We start from the raw sequence: 18,015 nt of genomic DNA, 5'->3' as shown, positions 1-18,015 counted from the left end.
AAGTAGATTATCACAGAAAAAAAGTGCAGATATTTGTATTCACGGCCATGGTTAAACGGCCTAATAGATGTATGTAAAATGTGAAGAGCTTTGTACATCAAATCTGTAGTCCATCACAAATATTTCACTAAATCTGTAAAAAAAAGCACATTATTATACTCAGTACACCTTACTCCTTTCATAGGCTACCATTTTTTTCTCTCTGTATGATAGTAAGTGGTCCAACTTTATGCCTATTAAGGCTAAAACTAAATGCAAGTTTTCCATTGAAAAGTGAAAAAACTGGCCATCAGACCATATTGTTTCTAAAAAAATTAAATGCAAGAGTCCTTTTGCAATTAGACTTCTTGTATCATAACGCCTTAGCATAGAAATGAGCAAAAAGTTACACATTTTCATTTCTAATAGCTTCTGTGTGCATTTTTATATGTCAATATGGGCTACCGCCTAAATCGACTCTAAATAATTCTCAGTACTACATGGCCCAAGACCATTTTATACTCATGTGGTATGCTTTTTGACACTTTTCTATACATTTAAAGTACATTTTATATATATGAAAGAATAAATTAGGCATAAAAAACTTCAAAATCTTCAAATTGGCTGAGAAAAATGCATATTTATATAAGGCGTCCCTAAATTGGAAAATCTCAATTTTCAGGCATAGGCTTATATAAATTTAACTTTGGAATAATTACAATACATCTGATAAATAAAAGAGTGTTCAGATGCTTTTAATACTTAATATTTGATATTCAAGAGCATTTAAAAAGCAAATTTTTGCAAAATTTAAAATTTTAAGGCCAAAACCTTGACAGTTGAAGATATTTGATTTACACGTCAAAAATAAACATTCAAATGTCTATATTAAAATGACCCTAGTGTCTCTAATATATGTCATATGGCCATGAAACTTGGCAACCTATCTCACAATTGCCTAAGCTTAGGTTATGCAAAGTTTTATAAAGATTGGTCAAGTCTTTCTGTCCTATTAGATGGATTCCTGAAATCTAGATTCTGTACTTTGGCAACTTTCCTGAATGATTTGCTGGTTTCAGTTTGTCAAACTCAATCAAAGTAAAGGATTTACATCTTTGGTTTACAGAAATTCTGTTAAAATGTGCCATTTTGGCATTCTACGGCTATAATAAGCATTTTAAAGCAGTTTACATTTTATGGCTAAGAGGCATGCTGACTTTCTATCTGACAGCTTTTTTGTTCCTGATATTTGTGTTTCTATGATTAAATCAAATTTAATTAACCATTTGTGAACTCTGGATATAGAGAAAAGTAGATTATCACAGAAAAAAAGTGCAGATATTTGTATTCACGGCCATGGTTAAACGGCCTAATAGATGTATGTAAAATGTGAAGAGCTTTGTACATCAAATCTGTAGTCCATCACAAATATTTCACTAAATCTGTAAAAAAAAGCACATTATTATACTCAGTACACCTTACTCCTTTCATAGGCTACCATTTTTTTTCTCTCTGTATGATAGTAAGTGGTCCAACTTTATGCCTATTAAGGCTAAAACTAAATGCAAGTTTTCCATTGAAAAGTGAAAAAACTGGCCATCAGACCATATTGTTTCTAAAAAAAATAAATGCAAGAGTCCTTTTGCAATTAGACTTCTTGTATCATAACGCCTTAGCATAGAAATGAGCAAAAAGTTACACATTTTCATTTCTAATAGCTTCTGTGTGCATTTTTATATGTCAATATGGGCTACCGCCTAAATCGACTCTAAATAATTCTCAGTACTACATGGCCCAAGACCATTTTATACTCATGTGGTATGCTTTTTGACACTTTTCTATACATTTAAAGTACATTTTATATATATGAAAGAATAAATTAGGCATAAAAAACTTCAAAATCTTCAAATTGGCTGAGAAAAATGCATATTTATATAAGGCGTCCCTAAATTGGAAAATCTCAATTTTCAGGCATAGGCTTATATAAATTTAACTTTGGAATAATTACAATACATCTGATAAATAAAAGAGTGTTCAGATGCTTTTAATACTTAATATTTGATATTCAAGAGCATTTAAAAAGCAAATTTTTGCAAAATTTAAAATTTTAAGGCCAAAATCTTGACAGTTGAAGATATTTGATTTACACGTCAAAAATAAACATTCAAATGTCTATATTAAAATGACCCTAGTGTCTCTAATATATGTCATATGGCCATGAAACTTGGCAACCTATCTCACAATTGCCTAAGCTTAGGTTATGCAAAGTTTTATAAAGATTGGTCAAGTCTTTCTGTCCTAAGAGATGGATTCCTGAAATCTAGATTCTGTACTTTGGCAACTTTCCTGAATGATTTGCTGGTTTCAGTTTGTCAAACTCAATCAAAGTAAAGGATTTACATCTTTGGTTTACAGAAATTCTGTTAAAATGTGCCATTTTGGCATTCTACGGCTATAATAAGCATTTTAAAGCAGTTTACATTTTATGGCTAAGAGGCATGCTGACTTTCTATCTGACAGCTTTTTTGTTCCTGATATTTGTGTTTCTATGATTAAATCAAATTTAATTAACCATTTGTGAACTCTGGATATAGAGAAAAGTAGATTATCACAGAAAAAAAGTGCAGATATTTGTATTCACGGCCATGGTTAAACGGCCTAATAGATGTATGTAAAATGTGAAGAGCTTTGTACATCAAATCTGTAGTCCATCACAAATATTTCACTAAATCTGTAAAAAAAAGCACATTATTATACTCAGTACACCTTACTCCTTTCATAGGCTACCATTTTTTTTCTCTCTGTATGATAGTAAGTGGTCCAACTTTATGCCTATTAAGGCTAAAACTAAATGCAAGTTTTCCATTGAAAAGTGAAAAAACTGGCCATCAGACCATATTGTTTCTAAAAAAAATAAATGCAAGAGTCCTTTTGCAATTAGACTTCTTGTATCATAACGCCTTAGCATAGAAATGAGCAAAAAGTTACACATTTTCATTTCTAATAGCTTCTGTGTGCATTTTTATATGTCAATATGGGCTACCGCCTAAATCGACTCTAAATAATTCTCAGTACTACATGGCCCAAGACCATTTTATACTCATGTGGTATGCTTTTTGACACTTTTCTATACATTTAAAGTACATTTTATATATATGAAAGAATAAATTAGGCATAAAAAACTTCAAAATCTTCAAATTGGCTGAGAAAAATGCATATTTATATAAGGCGTCCCTAAATTGGAAAATCTCAATTTTCAGGCATAGGCTTATATAAATTTAACTTTGGAATAATTACAATACATCTGATAAATAAAAGAGTGTTCAGATGCTTTTAATACTTAATATTTGATATTCAAGAGCATTTAAAAAGCAAATTTTTGCAAAATTTAAAATTTTAAGGCCAAAATCTTGACAGTTGAAGATATTTGATTTACACGTCAAAAATAAACATTCAAATGTCTATATTAAAATGACCCTAGTGTCTCTAATATATGTCATATGGCCATGAAACTTGGCAACCTATCTCACAATTGCCTAAGCTTAGGTTATGCAAAGTTTTATAAAGATTGGTCAAGTCTTTCTGTCCTAAGAGATGGATTCCTGAAATCTAGATTCTGTACTTTGGCAACTTTCCTGAATGATTTGCTGGTTTCAGTTTGTCAAACTCAATCAAAGTAAAGGATTTACATCTTTGGTTTACAGAAATTCTGTTAAAATGTGCCATTTTGGCATTCTACGGCTATAATAAGCATTTTAAAGCAGTTTACATTTTATGGCTAAGAGGCATGCTGACTTTCTATCTGACAGCTTTTTTGTTCCTGATATTTGTGTTTCTATGATTAAATCAAATTTAATTAACCATTTGTGAACTCTGGATATAGAGAAAAGTAGATTATCACAGAAAAAAAGTGCAGATATTTGTATTCACGGCCATGGTTAAACGGCCTAATAGATGTATGTAAAATGTGAAGAGCTTTGTACATCAAATCTGTAGTCCATCACAAATATTTCACTAAATCTGTAAAAAAAAGCACATTATTATACTCAGTACACCTTACTCCTTTCATAGGCTACCATTTTTTTCTCTCTGTATGATAGTAAGTGGTCCAACTTTATGCCTATTAAGGCTAAAACTAAATGCAAGTTTTCCATTGAAAAGTGAAAAAACTGGCCATCAGACCATATTGTTTCTAAAAAAATTAAATGCAAGAGTCCTTTTGCAATTAGACTTCTTGTATCATAACGCCTTAGCATAGAAATGAGCAAAAAGTTACACATTTTCATTTCTAATAGCTTCTGTGTGCATTTTTATATGTCAATATGGGCTACCGCCTAAATCGACTCTAAATAATTCTCAGTACTACATGGCCCAAGACCATTTTATACTCATGTGGTATGCTTTTTGACACTTTTCTATACATTTAAAGTACATTTTATATATATGAAAGAATAAATTAGGCATAAAAAACTTCAAAATCTTCAAATTGGCTGAGAAAAATGCATATTTATATAAGGCGTCCCTAAATTGGAAAATCTCAATTTTCAGGCATAGGCTTATATAAATTTAACTTTGGAATAATTACAATACATCTGATAAATAAAAGAGTGTTCAGATGCTTTTAATACTTAATATTTGATATTCAAGAGCATTTAAAAAGCAAATTTTTGCAAAATTTAAAATTTTAAGGCCAAAATCTTGACAGTTGAAGATATTTGATTTACACGTCAAAAATAAACATTCAAATGTCTATATTAAAATGACCCTAGTGTCTCTAATATATGTCATATGGCCATGAAACTTGGCAACCTATCTCACAATTGCCTAAGCTTAGGTTATGCAAAGTTTTATAAAGATTGGTCAAGTCTTTCTGTCCTATTAGATGGATTCCTGAAATCTAGATTCTGTACTTTGGCAACTTTCCTGAATGATTTGCTGGTTTCAGTTTGTCAAACTCAATCAAAGTAAAGGATTTACATCTTTGGTTTACAGAAATTCTGTTAAAATGTGCCATTTTGGCATTCTACGGCTATAATAAGCATTTTAAAGCAGTTTACATTTTATGGCTAAGAGGCATGCTGACTTTCTATCTGACAGCTTTTTTGTTCCTGATATTTGTGTTTCTATGATTAAATCAAATTTAATTAACCATTTGTGAACTCTGGATATAGAGAAAAGTAGATTATCACAGAAAACAAGTGCAGATATTTGTATTCACGGCCATGGTTAAACGGCCTAATAGATGTATGTAAAATGTGAAGAGCTTTGTACATCAAATCTGTAGTCCATCACAAATATTTCACTAAATCTGTGAAAAAAGCACATTATTATACTCAGTACACCTTACTCCTTTCATAGGCTACCATTTTTTTCTCTCTGTATGATAGTAAGTGGTCCAACTTTATGCCTATTAAGGCTAAAACTAAATGCAAGTTTTCCATTGAAAAGTGAAAAAACTGGCCATCAGACCATATTGTTTCTAAAAAAATTAAATGCAAGAGTCCTTTTGCAATTAGACTTCTTGTATCATAACGCCTTAGCATAGAAATGAGCAAAAAGTTACACATTTTCATTTCTAATAGCTTCTGTGTGCATTTTTATATGTCAATATGGGCTACCGCCTAAATCGACTCTAAATAATTCTCAGTACTACATGGCCCAAGACCATTTTATACTCATGTGGTATGCTTTTTGACACTTTTCTATACATTTAAAGTACATTTTATATATATGAAAGAATAAATTAGGCATAAAAAACTTCAAAATCTTCAAATTGGCTGAGAAAAATGCATATTTATATAAGGCGTCCCTAAATTGGAAAATCTCAATTTTCAGGCATAGGCTTATATAAATTTAACTTTGGAATAATTACAATACATCTGATAAATAAAAGAGTGTTCAGATGCTTTTAATACTTAATATTTGATATTCAAGAGCATTTAAAAAGCAAATTTTTGCAAAATTTAAAATTTTAAGGCCAAAATCTTGACAGTTGAAGATATTTGATTTACACGTCAAAAATATACATTCAAATGTCTATATTAAAATGACCCTAGTGTCTCTAATATATGTCATATGGCCATGAAACTTGGCAACCTATCTCACAATTGCCTAAGCTTAGGTTATGCAAAGTTTTATAAAGATTGGTCAAGTCTTTCTGTCCTATTAGGTCCAAGGACACAGTTATCGTCCTTTGGTTTTCGTTGTCTACGAATATAGTCCCTAGTGTAAACAGTGTATAACTTGCATGTCTTATTTGATACACTTTCCCAATTTATTTCTTGATATTAAATGCATGAAATATCAAGTAGGGGGATGTAATTACATGTAAAAAAAAATTGGGTGCTGAATCTTTATGTTAAGAAGTAAATTGGTCCAGTTCTAAAAGGTCAAATTTTAGCACGTCTGAAGCTGTCAAACTGAATTTTACACCCCCTTAACACAGAATTGTCAATATTTTGAGTTAGAGCTGGTAGAAGTTTCTATAATTTTGATGTTATTTGTCTCACTGGTAGTACACTACACTGTAAAAATCTTTTTGAGAAAGAGCAGGTGCGATTTTTTTTAATTTGAATTTATTGTCTAAAAGAAATGCACTACGAAATAACTGTGTTCTCGGGCCAGGTGCATGACTCTGGTGTTAGAGGTGGCCAGTTTGTTAAAATGTTTATGTAAGAGATATCAAGACAAAAGGAATAGATATATTTATAAGTGTTTTGTCTTTATTTTAATTCTGACAAAGATGCGTGTATATACAAATGGTTTCAAAATAATTATGAGTAAATTACAAAAAAAACAACTATAAAACATGATGTTAGCTTTTCCACTTTCTTTTACTGTTTTATCTTCTTCTTGCCTCCGTATAAGCATCCTTTATAAAGATCACCACCATGAGTTATGGCGTATAAAGGAAGCATTTGGAGCCTGTACAGATTAGTTTGAGCATTTGCCTACCCAATTCCCCAGCCAGGCCGTGACGGGTCTTGTAACCAGAAAGTTAACCTTCCCAATTTATACTTAGAGCGAATTACGATTGAATTGAAGAAGAAATATAATCATGTGGCGTCCTTTGATATTTGTTTACAAAGGCTTCATACGGTACTCATGTGTTTGTAATTGTTCAACATTTGTTTTTTTTCTAAAAGTAAAAGAAGTTTTAAAAAAAAAATCATTCATCGAATTTTTGTCAGAGTAAGTTTCATTTCAAATATATAAAACAGAAAATGTTTTTTAAAATGTTCCACAGTTTTAAGCATTATTTACGAAAAATTCCATGTGTTAATTCAGAGCTAAATATGCCTTGGCCATGCACATAATGTGAAAATAATAGTTTTTGTATTACAATATAATCTGAATATTTATACCCTACCCTATCACGTGAAAAAAAATGAAAAAAAGTTAACCTTCCCAATTTATACTTAGAGCGAATTACGATTGAATTGAAGAAGAAATATAATCATGTGGCGTCCTTTGATATCTGTTTACAAAGGCTTCAAACGGTACTAATGTGTTTGTAATTGTTCAACATTTGTTTTTTTCTAAAAGTAAAAGAAGTTTTAAAAAAAAAATCATTCATCGAATTTTTGTCAGAGTAAGTTTCATTTCAAATATATAAAACAGAAAATGTTTTTTAAAATGTTCCACAGTTTTAAGCATTATTTACGAAAAATTCCATGTGTTAATTCAGAGCTAAATATGCCTTGGCCATGCACATAAAATGATAGTTTTTGTATTACAATATAATCTGAATATTTATACCCTACCTTATCACGTGAAAAAAATGAAAAAAAGCCGACAGAAATAATTTCAAATACAATTTCTTTTATAGAGGCTGAGCTATTTTTTATTTAAGGGGAATATGTTAGAATGAAATCCGAATTGTATTTTTTTAACAATTTGTCTGTTTTTAAGATATTGTATGAAATGATTTATGAAATAATGACTATGTGCTTTACTCATTGTCGAAGGCCGTACGGGGTCTTATGGTTATTAATTTCTGTGTCATTATGTCTCTAATGAAAAATTGTCTAATCGCCTATCATACCACATTTTCTTTTTTATGTTGCATGTAGTAAAAAAATATTATCATATCGAACTCATTTTTGTCCAGAAATATATTGCTCAAATGTGTTTTTCATATGACAGTAAATTTGAAATAAACCAAGGCAAAGTATAATAATATAAAAAAATATATAAATCTGTCCAAATACGTCCTTTTACAAGTTGTTAAGTTTGGTTAGATGTTGTAAATATTTGTCATCATATGAGTTCGTTTGTGTCGTGAAATATATTACTCAATAGTTATCAAAAGTACCAGGATTATAATTTTATACGCCAGACGCGCGTTTCGTCTACATAAGATTCATCAGTGACGCTCAGATCAAAATAGTTCATAAAGCCAAATAAATACAAAGTTGAAGAGCATTGAGGACCCAAAATTCCAAAAAGTTGTGCCAAATACGGCTAAGGTAATCAACTCCTGGGGTAAGAAAATCCTTAGTTTTTCGAAAAATTCAAAGTTTTGTAAACAGAAAATTGATAAAAATGACCATATAATTGAAAATTCATGTCAACACCGAAGTGCTGACTACTAGGCTGGTGATACCCTCGGGGACGAAACGTCCACCAGCAGTGGCATCGACCCAGTGGTGTAATCAGTTATCAAAAGTACCAGGATTATAATTTTATACGCCAGACGCGCGTTTCGTCTACATAGGATTCATCAGTGACGCTCAGATCAAAATAGTTCAAAAAGCCAAATAAATACAAAGTTGAAGAGCATTGAGGACCCAAAATTTTTAAAAGTTGTGCCAAATACGGCTAAAGTAATCTACTCCTGGGGTAAGAAAATCCTTAGTTTTTCGAAAAATTCAAAGTTTTGTAAACAGAAAAATTATAAAAATGACCATATAATTGATATTCATGTCAACACCGAAGTGCTGACTACTGGGCTGGTGATACCCTCGGGGACGAAACGTCCACCAGCAGTGGCATCGACCCAGTGGTGTAAATAGTTATCAAAAGTACCAGGATTATAATTTTATACGCCAGACGCGCGTTTCGTCTACATACGATTCATCAGTGACGCTCAGATCAAAATAGTTCAAAAAGCCAAATAAATACAAAGTTGAAGAGCATTGAGGACCCAAAATTCCAAAAAGTTGTGTCAAATACGGCTAAGGTAATCAACTCCTGGGGTAAGAAAATCCTTAGTTTTTCGAAAAATTCAAAGTTTTGTAAACAGAAAATTTATAAAAATGACAATATAATTGATATTCATGTCAACACCGAAGTGCTAACTACTGGGCTTGTGATACACTCGGGGACGAAAACGTTTTCTTTATATGATAAAAATTTTGAAAATGAACCCTAGCAAATGCATAAGATAACCTCTACCAAAACAGTTCATATATGAATTTAGTGTGGTTACAGGTAGTAAAAATGTATTATCTTGTTGATTTCGTTTTGTACAGTAATACATTGCCTAACGTCTTGAGAAAATACTTCTTCATTCTGAAAAAAAAACATGAATAAAATAACAACAATTCATTTATTTGTATCCAATTTTACCAATCTTGTCGATTAAACAAAATATATAGCAGGATTGCCGTGTAATCAGTTGACACGTGTCAAACGGTTCATTGATTTTCGGCATATCAAAGAAAAACAGGCACGTGTCTAAATAATGTTGAATATCTCGTTTATTTGAGATTATTTTTCTATACAATTTGAATTTAATGCATTAAATATCAATATCTACCATAATATGAAAAGAAATTACATGTAACAGCACCCCATTTAGTCCTTAGTGGCATGTTTTAAGTCTTTAGTGCACTAAGGACTCCTTAGCAGTGTTTAGACGCACCAACTTGTGACATATACATTGAGCTGCAAACGTTTCTTATAATCTACATCCCATTTCACCTAGATAGATGCACGCTTGATAAAGCTAGTTGGTCTAGCGAAATATTGCGTTTATTTTCATCATTTTGTAAATATTTTAAACATTCTTATATTTACATACTAAATAGTATGTTAAAATTACATTGTTAGGCAATCTATAATTTTATTTGTGTAATTGAATTAATCTCTGTACTGATTAATCCACACTCCAATTGATTTGTATGTCATGTGCTGCTATTTATAGGCACTTATATATTTATATATATATATACGAGTCTAAATTGAAAACTACGTTCAAACCTATGATTGCGTTGGATAAAAACCGCAATTTTTATACGTGTGCATGTAAAACAAATTTCGTTGTAGAAGGGTCTAAAAACAGCACAAACAAAATTTTCCAAAAGACCAAAAAGTGAAAAAGTATATTTTAACAAAACACATTTGACTAACAGGTCGAACAACTGATGTTCTGTAACCCTTCTGACTGCCATTGGCGATTGCCAAATAAAATTGATCACAAGATGTAACAAAATGGATCTTAATATAAATTTAATACTAAACAGAATTTTTTTTAACTTGTGGCCACGATGGTATGCCACAAACATACGGTGTCAATATTGTTTTAGTACACCAGATCCGGATTTCTACAATAAATGTCTCTTCAGTGATGTTAGGGATCGAAACGGTATTGGAAGGCCATATAAAAAGTACCCTCATTTTCAGAAAAAAGTACCTTCATTTTTAGATAGACTCTTGAATTTATATATCTAAGTATAGACAATACCGAAAATTTGATCACGGCGTTATTTACAAAGCCAGAGAAGCACGTCACATTAGAATTCAAAACTAACAAAAAAAACGATGGGAAATAATAAATTCAATGTTCGAACAAGTATATTCTAAAATTAAAAAAAATGTAATCTTGTAGGATAGGACCAGTTATCCCTTGATCGTCAAAGGAGAAAAAAAACAAAAAGTTTTGAACCTTGAAGCATGCATTAGAGGTAAGGCAATAACGTTTTAACTGAAATATTTCACTTAAAATGTAGTAATACAATTTCATTTCCGGGTGAATGGTGAATGAAACTGTGACATTCCTATTCAAGTTTGAAAACAGTTATCGACCACAAGTAGTTTGATTTTATATTTATCAATCTCGTGTCGATACGCAACAACTTTTTGAATCAACTACACGTTAGTTATACAATTTTTTTTTTTTTTTAGTTTTGTCATTACATTTGAAAGAATTAAATCATTTTCCCGAGTATATATATATATATGTTTTAATCAATAGCGCATAAGAAGATTCCGTTAACTATGATCATTGTTGGAGGCGATATCAATTCATTTCAAACTGCAATGACGTCTTTAAGGAGGAATTTTCCTGTTCTGGTAATAGATGAGTCTGGAGGAGCAGCAAACTTCATTTCTGATGGATACGAAATGATTATGCATACACACAGGTTTGTTCCATTGATTCATTAACCATTAACCTTCCGGCATATTGTTGACAAGAAATTTTCTTTACTTCTTTTCACTAAATATTGCTTTTTATTTAAAACCAAGAGCAATAAATGATGTGTTTAGCTGGGGTCACACATTCACGATTTTTACTGCCGTCCTTGACAGGACCATTCCCGATCAAAATTTGTCAAAAGTCTGATCAAGATCCCATGAATCGTGAATGGAAATTCAAACTTTAATTAAAATTTGTAAAAAAAATAGTTTAATCACGACAACAATCAGATATTGTTCAGGAAGCGTCGATATTCAACCGTTTCAAAGCGAATTTATCCCGATAATCCCGTTCTAAATCCGCTTCTAATCCGATTTGTATCTTTCGCCTGGTAAAATTCGACCTAGTCTGTCACGACTGCGTCCCGATTCTACCGAATGTAATCCGACAGAGATCAGACAGTGACCAGACAGTGAACCGACGCTTACGGCAGTTATCCGTTCGAAAATTGTCGGCATACTCGGGATGATCAGGTACTGTCGGGACGTAATCCTAATCATGGTCCGCTTTATCGCATTACAAACGGCTATGTCTGATCTCAGTCGTATTGCATTCTATAATTGTCGGGACTCTGACGTGGGTATCATTGGCGAATTTCGAATTAATAATGGGACTGTTTCGGAACGGTATCGGCAAAAACGGTTCGCATCGACAAGATCTGGAGATGCACTCTTGACTCAATCGGCAGAAAAAAAGCAATGAAAAAATTCTCCAGATCATTCCCTTTCCACAGGACACCGTCCAAAATACATAGAACATTGTTAGAAATTCGATCCGATACAGCAGAATCTGTCACGACATAGGCACGATTGTAATCCGACTAGACAAAGTCGGCTGAGTTTCCACGAATGTTACGGGACGCACCTAGCTGTCGGGGTGCTTTACTGAACTATTCGGACCCTTCCCGACTCGTAGGAATCTGTTACGAACTTAAACGACTGCGTTCAGACAATGATAGGACATTCCAGATAATTGAGGATAGTAATCCGACTTTTTCACTTTTCGTGTCGTATCGGTGTCTGATCTCAAACGGGAGCAATAGTCGGCAATGTGTGAACCCCGCATTAAAGAGGCAGGGCAAGTCATAAGTCGTAAAAGTTGAAAATAACACAGTCCATTAATTATAAAAGAACAATGTTTAATGTGGTACCTAAAAAAATAGAAAAACGAAGAAAAAAAAAAGTTTGGAACAAAAACTAAAATAATTGGAACTATAAGAAGCACTTGCGCAGCAAATTGCACATGAAGTTTTGAACTCAGGAATCCTCTAGATACTCTAGAGTGAGATAGGTCGTGGGTTTGTACCCCGTATGTGTTAAACCAAAGACTTTGTAAATGGTATTAACTGTATTACCGATAAGTATGCGATATCAATTACAAAAGTGCGAAAAACGGTGGTCTCATAACCAGAATACTAGTAATGTGTTTCTGGTACGATGGCATGTTTTTCTGCAGGTTATTAACTAGCACTTTACAAATCCGGCTCAGCGTATCGATGTCGTACAGACCATGTTTAATATTTATATCGCATCATTTGCATGTGTTAGTCCTGAAAGTACCTCAATGTGCCAATCATCTGGATTTAAATTATAGGATTTACACTGCCAACAAGTACGGTCCCTTTATGCAAAACTGATGTATTGAACTATCTGCATTACATTATTGCATGTAGGATAAACACCTACATTGCCATTTCCGTTAACGACCTAATGTTTTAAATAAATCTTAATGGATACAAAAGCAATCAAACTATACTCACAATCATAACTAACTTGAAAGAAGAAACAAAACAAAAATGTTATTTATAATTATGCATTTAAGTAGCATAAGTTGTCAACAAATTTGAGACAAGCCCTTTAAAATCTTGTTTGTGATACAATGTCTTGTCGTGTAATATATTTAAAACGTTCTGCAGAAAAACAGGTCAGGAAATTTATATCGTTACTTTGTTTGTCCAAGAGTCACAATTGTCAGCAATATGTTTTTATTTTTTTGCGAGCTGCAGTATATACGACAGAACCATACATTGTCGTACATAGAACTGTATTTGTAGTCGGCTTGGAGATCTCAAAAAACATGTTTAAACTCGCCGCATTTTTGCGCCTATTCAAAGTCAGGAGTCAATGGCTTTTGTTAGTCCGGTATGATTTGTTTCTTTATTTTAGGATCTTTTATATACATTTTGAATTTTGGAGTTTAGTATAACGTCCTTTATCACTGAACTAGTATATATTTTTTATGATTGACCAACTGAAACACGCCTCCAGGTACGGGAGTTTCTCGCTGCATTGAAGACCTTTTGGTGGCTTTCGGCTGTTATCTGCTTGTTGTTAGTTGTTGTCTCTTTGACAGATTCCCCCATTTCCATTCTCAATTTTATTGAAACATGATAGAATGTTTCGGCACATCTCTTCCAAATTCATGTGTATTCGAAAAGCATTTATAAACGTAACACAAATAAACGTTAACGCTTGCAGTTCGATTAGATTGAATGAAAGGCTTCAACAAGATATATAATTATTTTCTGTTGATTGCATTACATATCAACAACTACAAATATATTGATTGAATTCTTGATTGATTGATTTTGAAGGCCACTTTCAGCACTTTTGTATTATTTCGTAGCGATCAGTTTTGACGAGGAAGGGAACCGGAGGTTCATAAGAAAACTGCTGTCATACTGTAGAAAAACTGACAATTCTAGTTAATAAACAAAATGAAATGTAATATATAGTAATAAACGACAACCATTAAATAACAGACTATTGACTTATGATTGGTACATGAAAAAGAGTCAAACTCTCCCCCTGACCTGGAACACTGGCGTACCAAACTAAAAAAATCAGTTGAAAATGGATAATTTTCATTAGATCGATACACATACATTAAGTAGAGATATGAAGATATGAGAGTTCAAAGTTACTGAAAGCAAGGCCAAAGCCAATCATCACAATTTAAATTCATAATTAAGTATGTTATACTAACATATCAGAAGTTAGAACATTGTTAACAGTCAGAGAAAAACATAACATTATACAATGCAAAACAATAGGTTTCAACAAATTGTAAGACCTTGAATGTGTTTTGTGTATAACTATATATGATACTCAGATTTGGGGTTTTAATTCAGTATTCATATCAGTAAAACAAAAGTCAAAAATATAACAACAGTTGAATTTGTAAACTTGTAGAATAACATAAAAAAAATGAAATGCAAATAAGAAAACTATCCACCAAAGTTCAAATGAAGTGGATGTAAGTAACTATAACCATTCGTACGGGCTTCAACTATGACAACCATACCTTATAGCCGACAAAATAAACATGAAACAATTCAATCGAGAAAACCAATTGCTAATTTATAACAAAAACATTAAAGAAAAACAATATATGACAGAAATGAACCAATAATAAACTCTGAACTCCTGATTTAGGCAAGGCACACATCAAATAAGCTTAAAGAGTCGATAGGTTTTACTGCTTTGAATCAAAATATCGATCACGGTCGACAACATCTCCGGAAAATTAAGTATATGCTATTTTGTGATTTTTATAGGTACAACCAATACAAATACAAAATACAAATACAAATAATCTTTTTTGTAAACAGCCAAACTTCCAAACAAATGCGTTTTATCTATGAATAAGAAAATTAGTAAAATTTGAAGGTTATTTATAGTAACGAAATTCTTCACAGGGAAAGACAACTTGTTCCTTTTATCCTATTTTTTAGGTTCAGAGATAATAATGTAAAACTCAAATATATCAATTTTGGAAAGGACATGTATTGCTGATTAAACATATTTTTTATAAGTTTGTCCTATGGTAAAAATTGTTGAAGTGTACTTAGAACATATTTTATTTCTTAACGAACAAATGTTATCAAGATAAAGGTAATTTTGCTGATTAAAATCGGATCTTTACTGCGATTGGCCAGACCTTGTGATTCATAACAGTACAGAATCGTCCGCTCAAAGAAGTACACTTGGTATTAATGAGGAAATAAAAACATGAATAGATGCATTTATTTCCGAAACATACATTAATGTTATCAGAAGTTTTTTTTTTTAGCTTAAATCATTTCATCGCAAATCAATTATTTATATCTAGCTTAGTATTTATCGTTATCATGAGGGACGAATGCTCTTTTAAACGATAAAACGAATATATGAAAACCAGTGTTCGATGGGGTTGTGAAGAAGTACAATTTAAAGAATTTAAAAGCTATCAGCTAAATTAAAGGGCCCTCAAAAGCATGCCATTTGTCTAAAACCCTTTCAGATATTTTTACAATTGAAACATGTATAATTCCACTATTTATAAGGTTGTTGATAGTAGTTTAAGCTAGCAAGGTGTACTCGATTATACCCCCTTTCTCCCCTCATCTTCAGATAACTTGTTTTCCAGAGTATATGTAAATGTAGTTCATTCTGACAAAAATTAAAGTGCAATTAATACAAATGCACCAAAAGCACACACCAGTATGACCAAGAATATGGATGGAATTCGAAAACCATTGGTTTACATACATATCGAAATAATAATACGTTAACGTATAACAGTCTTACAACTTAGAACAAACGGGATATCCCAATCTTTGTTTTTACGTTCGAGTTGCTAATTGAGCCAATAAATCGGAAAGTTAGTCTTTCAAAAGGTTTGATTCTTTGAATAAAAGTATGTGTTCCAATACTGTATTAAGATATTGGAATGTTTGGAATGTTCGCTTCTGTGTGTGTTACATTTTAACGTTGTGTTCCCTTTGTCGTTTGTTTCCTCTTATATTTGAATTTTAGAATTTTTAACATTATAATAAGATGTGTCACGGTACTTTCTATCCCAAATTCATGTGTTAAGTTTTGATGTTATATTTGTTATTTTCATCGGATTTTATCTAATGCTTAGTTCGTTGTTGTGTGTGTTACATTTTAATGTTGTGTTGTTGTTCACCTCCCATATTTAATGCGTTTCCCTCAGTTTCAGTTTGTAACCCGAATGTGTTTTTTCTATCGATTTATGAGTTTTGAACATCGATATACTACTGTTGTCTTTATTCTTCAACGATAGAAACATCTTGTTTTATAGATTAAAATATAATTAAATATGCAAGCTTTACATTCATGAACATTTATGAATGATGGGTCCTCAATTTTTTCCATGATCAACTTCGTACTATATTTGACCTTTTCAATGTGATTGTTTTCAAAACGTTACCAATGAGTCTTTAGTAGCAGAAACGCGCGTCTGGCGTATGTATTCATTTCCTGGTATACAAGATGATTCATTCATTCTAGATCATGTCTATAAATAAATAGGTTGGTTGTGTACTGTTTTGAATGTTAAGTCTGAGAAATCATGGTTTATTTGTTTTAGATGGATTTTCTTGTTGTATTAACGAGTAATAGAAATTTGTATTATGTGCTATGTGTTTCTGTCTTTTTGATTTTAGTAATTTACTTATTACCGATCCGCAGAGTTTATCTTTCCTTTGAAACTGATTTTTGATAATGAGATATTGTTTCGTGCTATAAAAGCACTTTCCCGAAAAACTAAGGATTTTCTTATCCCAGGCGTAGATTACCTTAGCCGTATTTGGCACATCTTTTTAAATTTTGGATCCTCAATAAGTCTAATGTAGACAAAAGGCCGTACTAATTATAATCCTGGTACCTTGGATAACTATTCCCCAGCTGAAAGAAACGTTTGGACGTTTAGAAACGGTTGAACCCTAATGTATTTTGTCCGTACCTTTTCCACGCCAGGAGTCGGCAATTCTTTGTTGCTGTCTTTCTTATTTGTATTTTGGTTGTTTTCAGCATACTTAACATGGAAATATAAGCGTACTAGTTAAAATGTTAAATGTGTTTACACCTTCTAATATTTAGAGGCGAGTGACCTCTTAAAAGTGTAAGGTCATCATAGTGACTATTTTTAAAGTTTATAGTATATTCACAAAATCTTGAAAACTATTTGAAGAAATAAATGCATGCACACCGTCTCGTTTCGTCTTTACTTTATGTTTCATTGATGAATGTTAACATTGCATTTTATAACACTTATTAGCATAACGATTGACTGTACAAGGTCAAATGTGCTGATTTTACTACAGTTAAAAAAACTTGTGAAGTAGGTGCCAAAAGCTATTAAGGTTTTCGTGGAAATGTTGTTTTCTTTGTTTGCCTTAGATACATGCAAACTAGCAAATTGGTGTTGCATCTCTATGTTTAACAAAAGAAACATCCATATTGAGATCTAATTGCAATTACTTCCAGAACAGCACTTGGGGCCCATAAAGATATTACTTAAAACTACGGATCACATTTTCGTTTCGGAGATTTTGATTCTTAAATCAAAATTCAGTCAAACATGTTCCATTTGTTATGGTGATATATTCTTAAGTTAAATTACAATGATTTTCCTGAAATATATAAGTTAAAGAACAACATTAACATTGAGATAGGGCGCCTAACAACTTTTTTTAAGACACTTCCCGACACGTCACAGACGATTTGTTTCATGTCATACGATCTAGTAAATGCACGATTTTCTTCTAAAAATGTCTGTACCGTCAGTAATGTGACATTTTAATTTTACTCGTTCTGTTGATTGAGAACATT

General features: G+C 31.9%; 1 protein-coding gene across 1 annotated transcript in view; it reads left to right on the top strand.

Moving 5' to 3' along the window:
- LOC139484111 (transient receptor potential cation channel subfamily M member-like 2) overlaps window positions 1–18,015 on the top strand; it is a 130,168-nt gene that overhangs the window by 73,848 nt on the left and 38,305 nt on the right. The window contains exons 2-3 of the mRNA XM_071267838.1: window positions 10,811–10,886; window positions 11,177–11,345. Of these exons, the coding sequence (XP_071123939.1) occupies window positions 11,200–11,345 (146 nt within the window). The 5' untranslated portion in view covers window positions 10,811–10,886; window positions 11,177–11,199. The remainder of the gene's footprint in view (window positions 1–10,810; window positions 10,887–11,176; window positions 11,346–18,015) is intronic.

The sequence above is a fragment of the Mytilus edulis genome, chromosome 8 (genome assembly GCF_963676685.1).
Source record: "Mytilus edulis chromosome 8, xbMytEdul2.2, whole genome shotgun sequence".
Classification (NCBI taxonomy): Eukaryota; Metazoa; Mollusca; class Bivalvia; order Mytilida; family Mytilidae; genus Mytilus; species Mytilus edulis.
The sequence above is the reverse complement of the archived record's forward strand: the minus strand, read 5'-3'. Positions and strand labels throughout refer to the sequence as shown.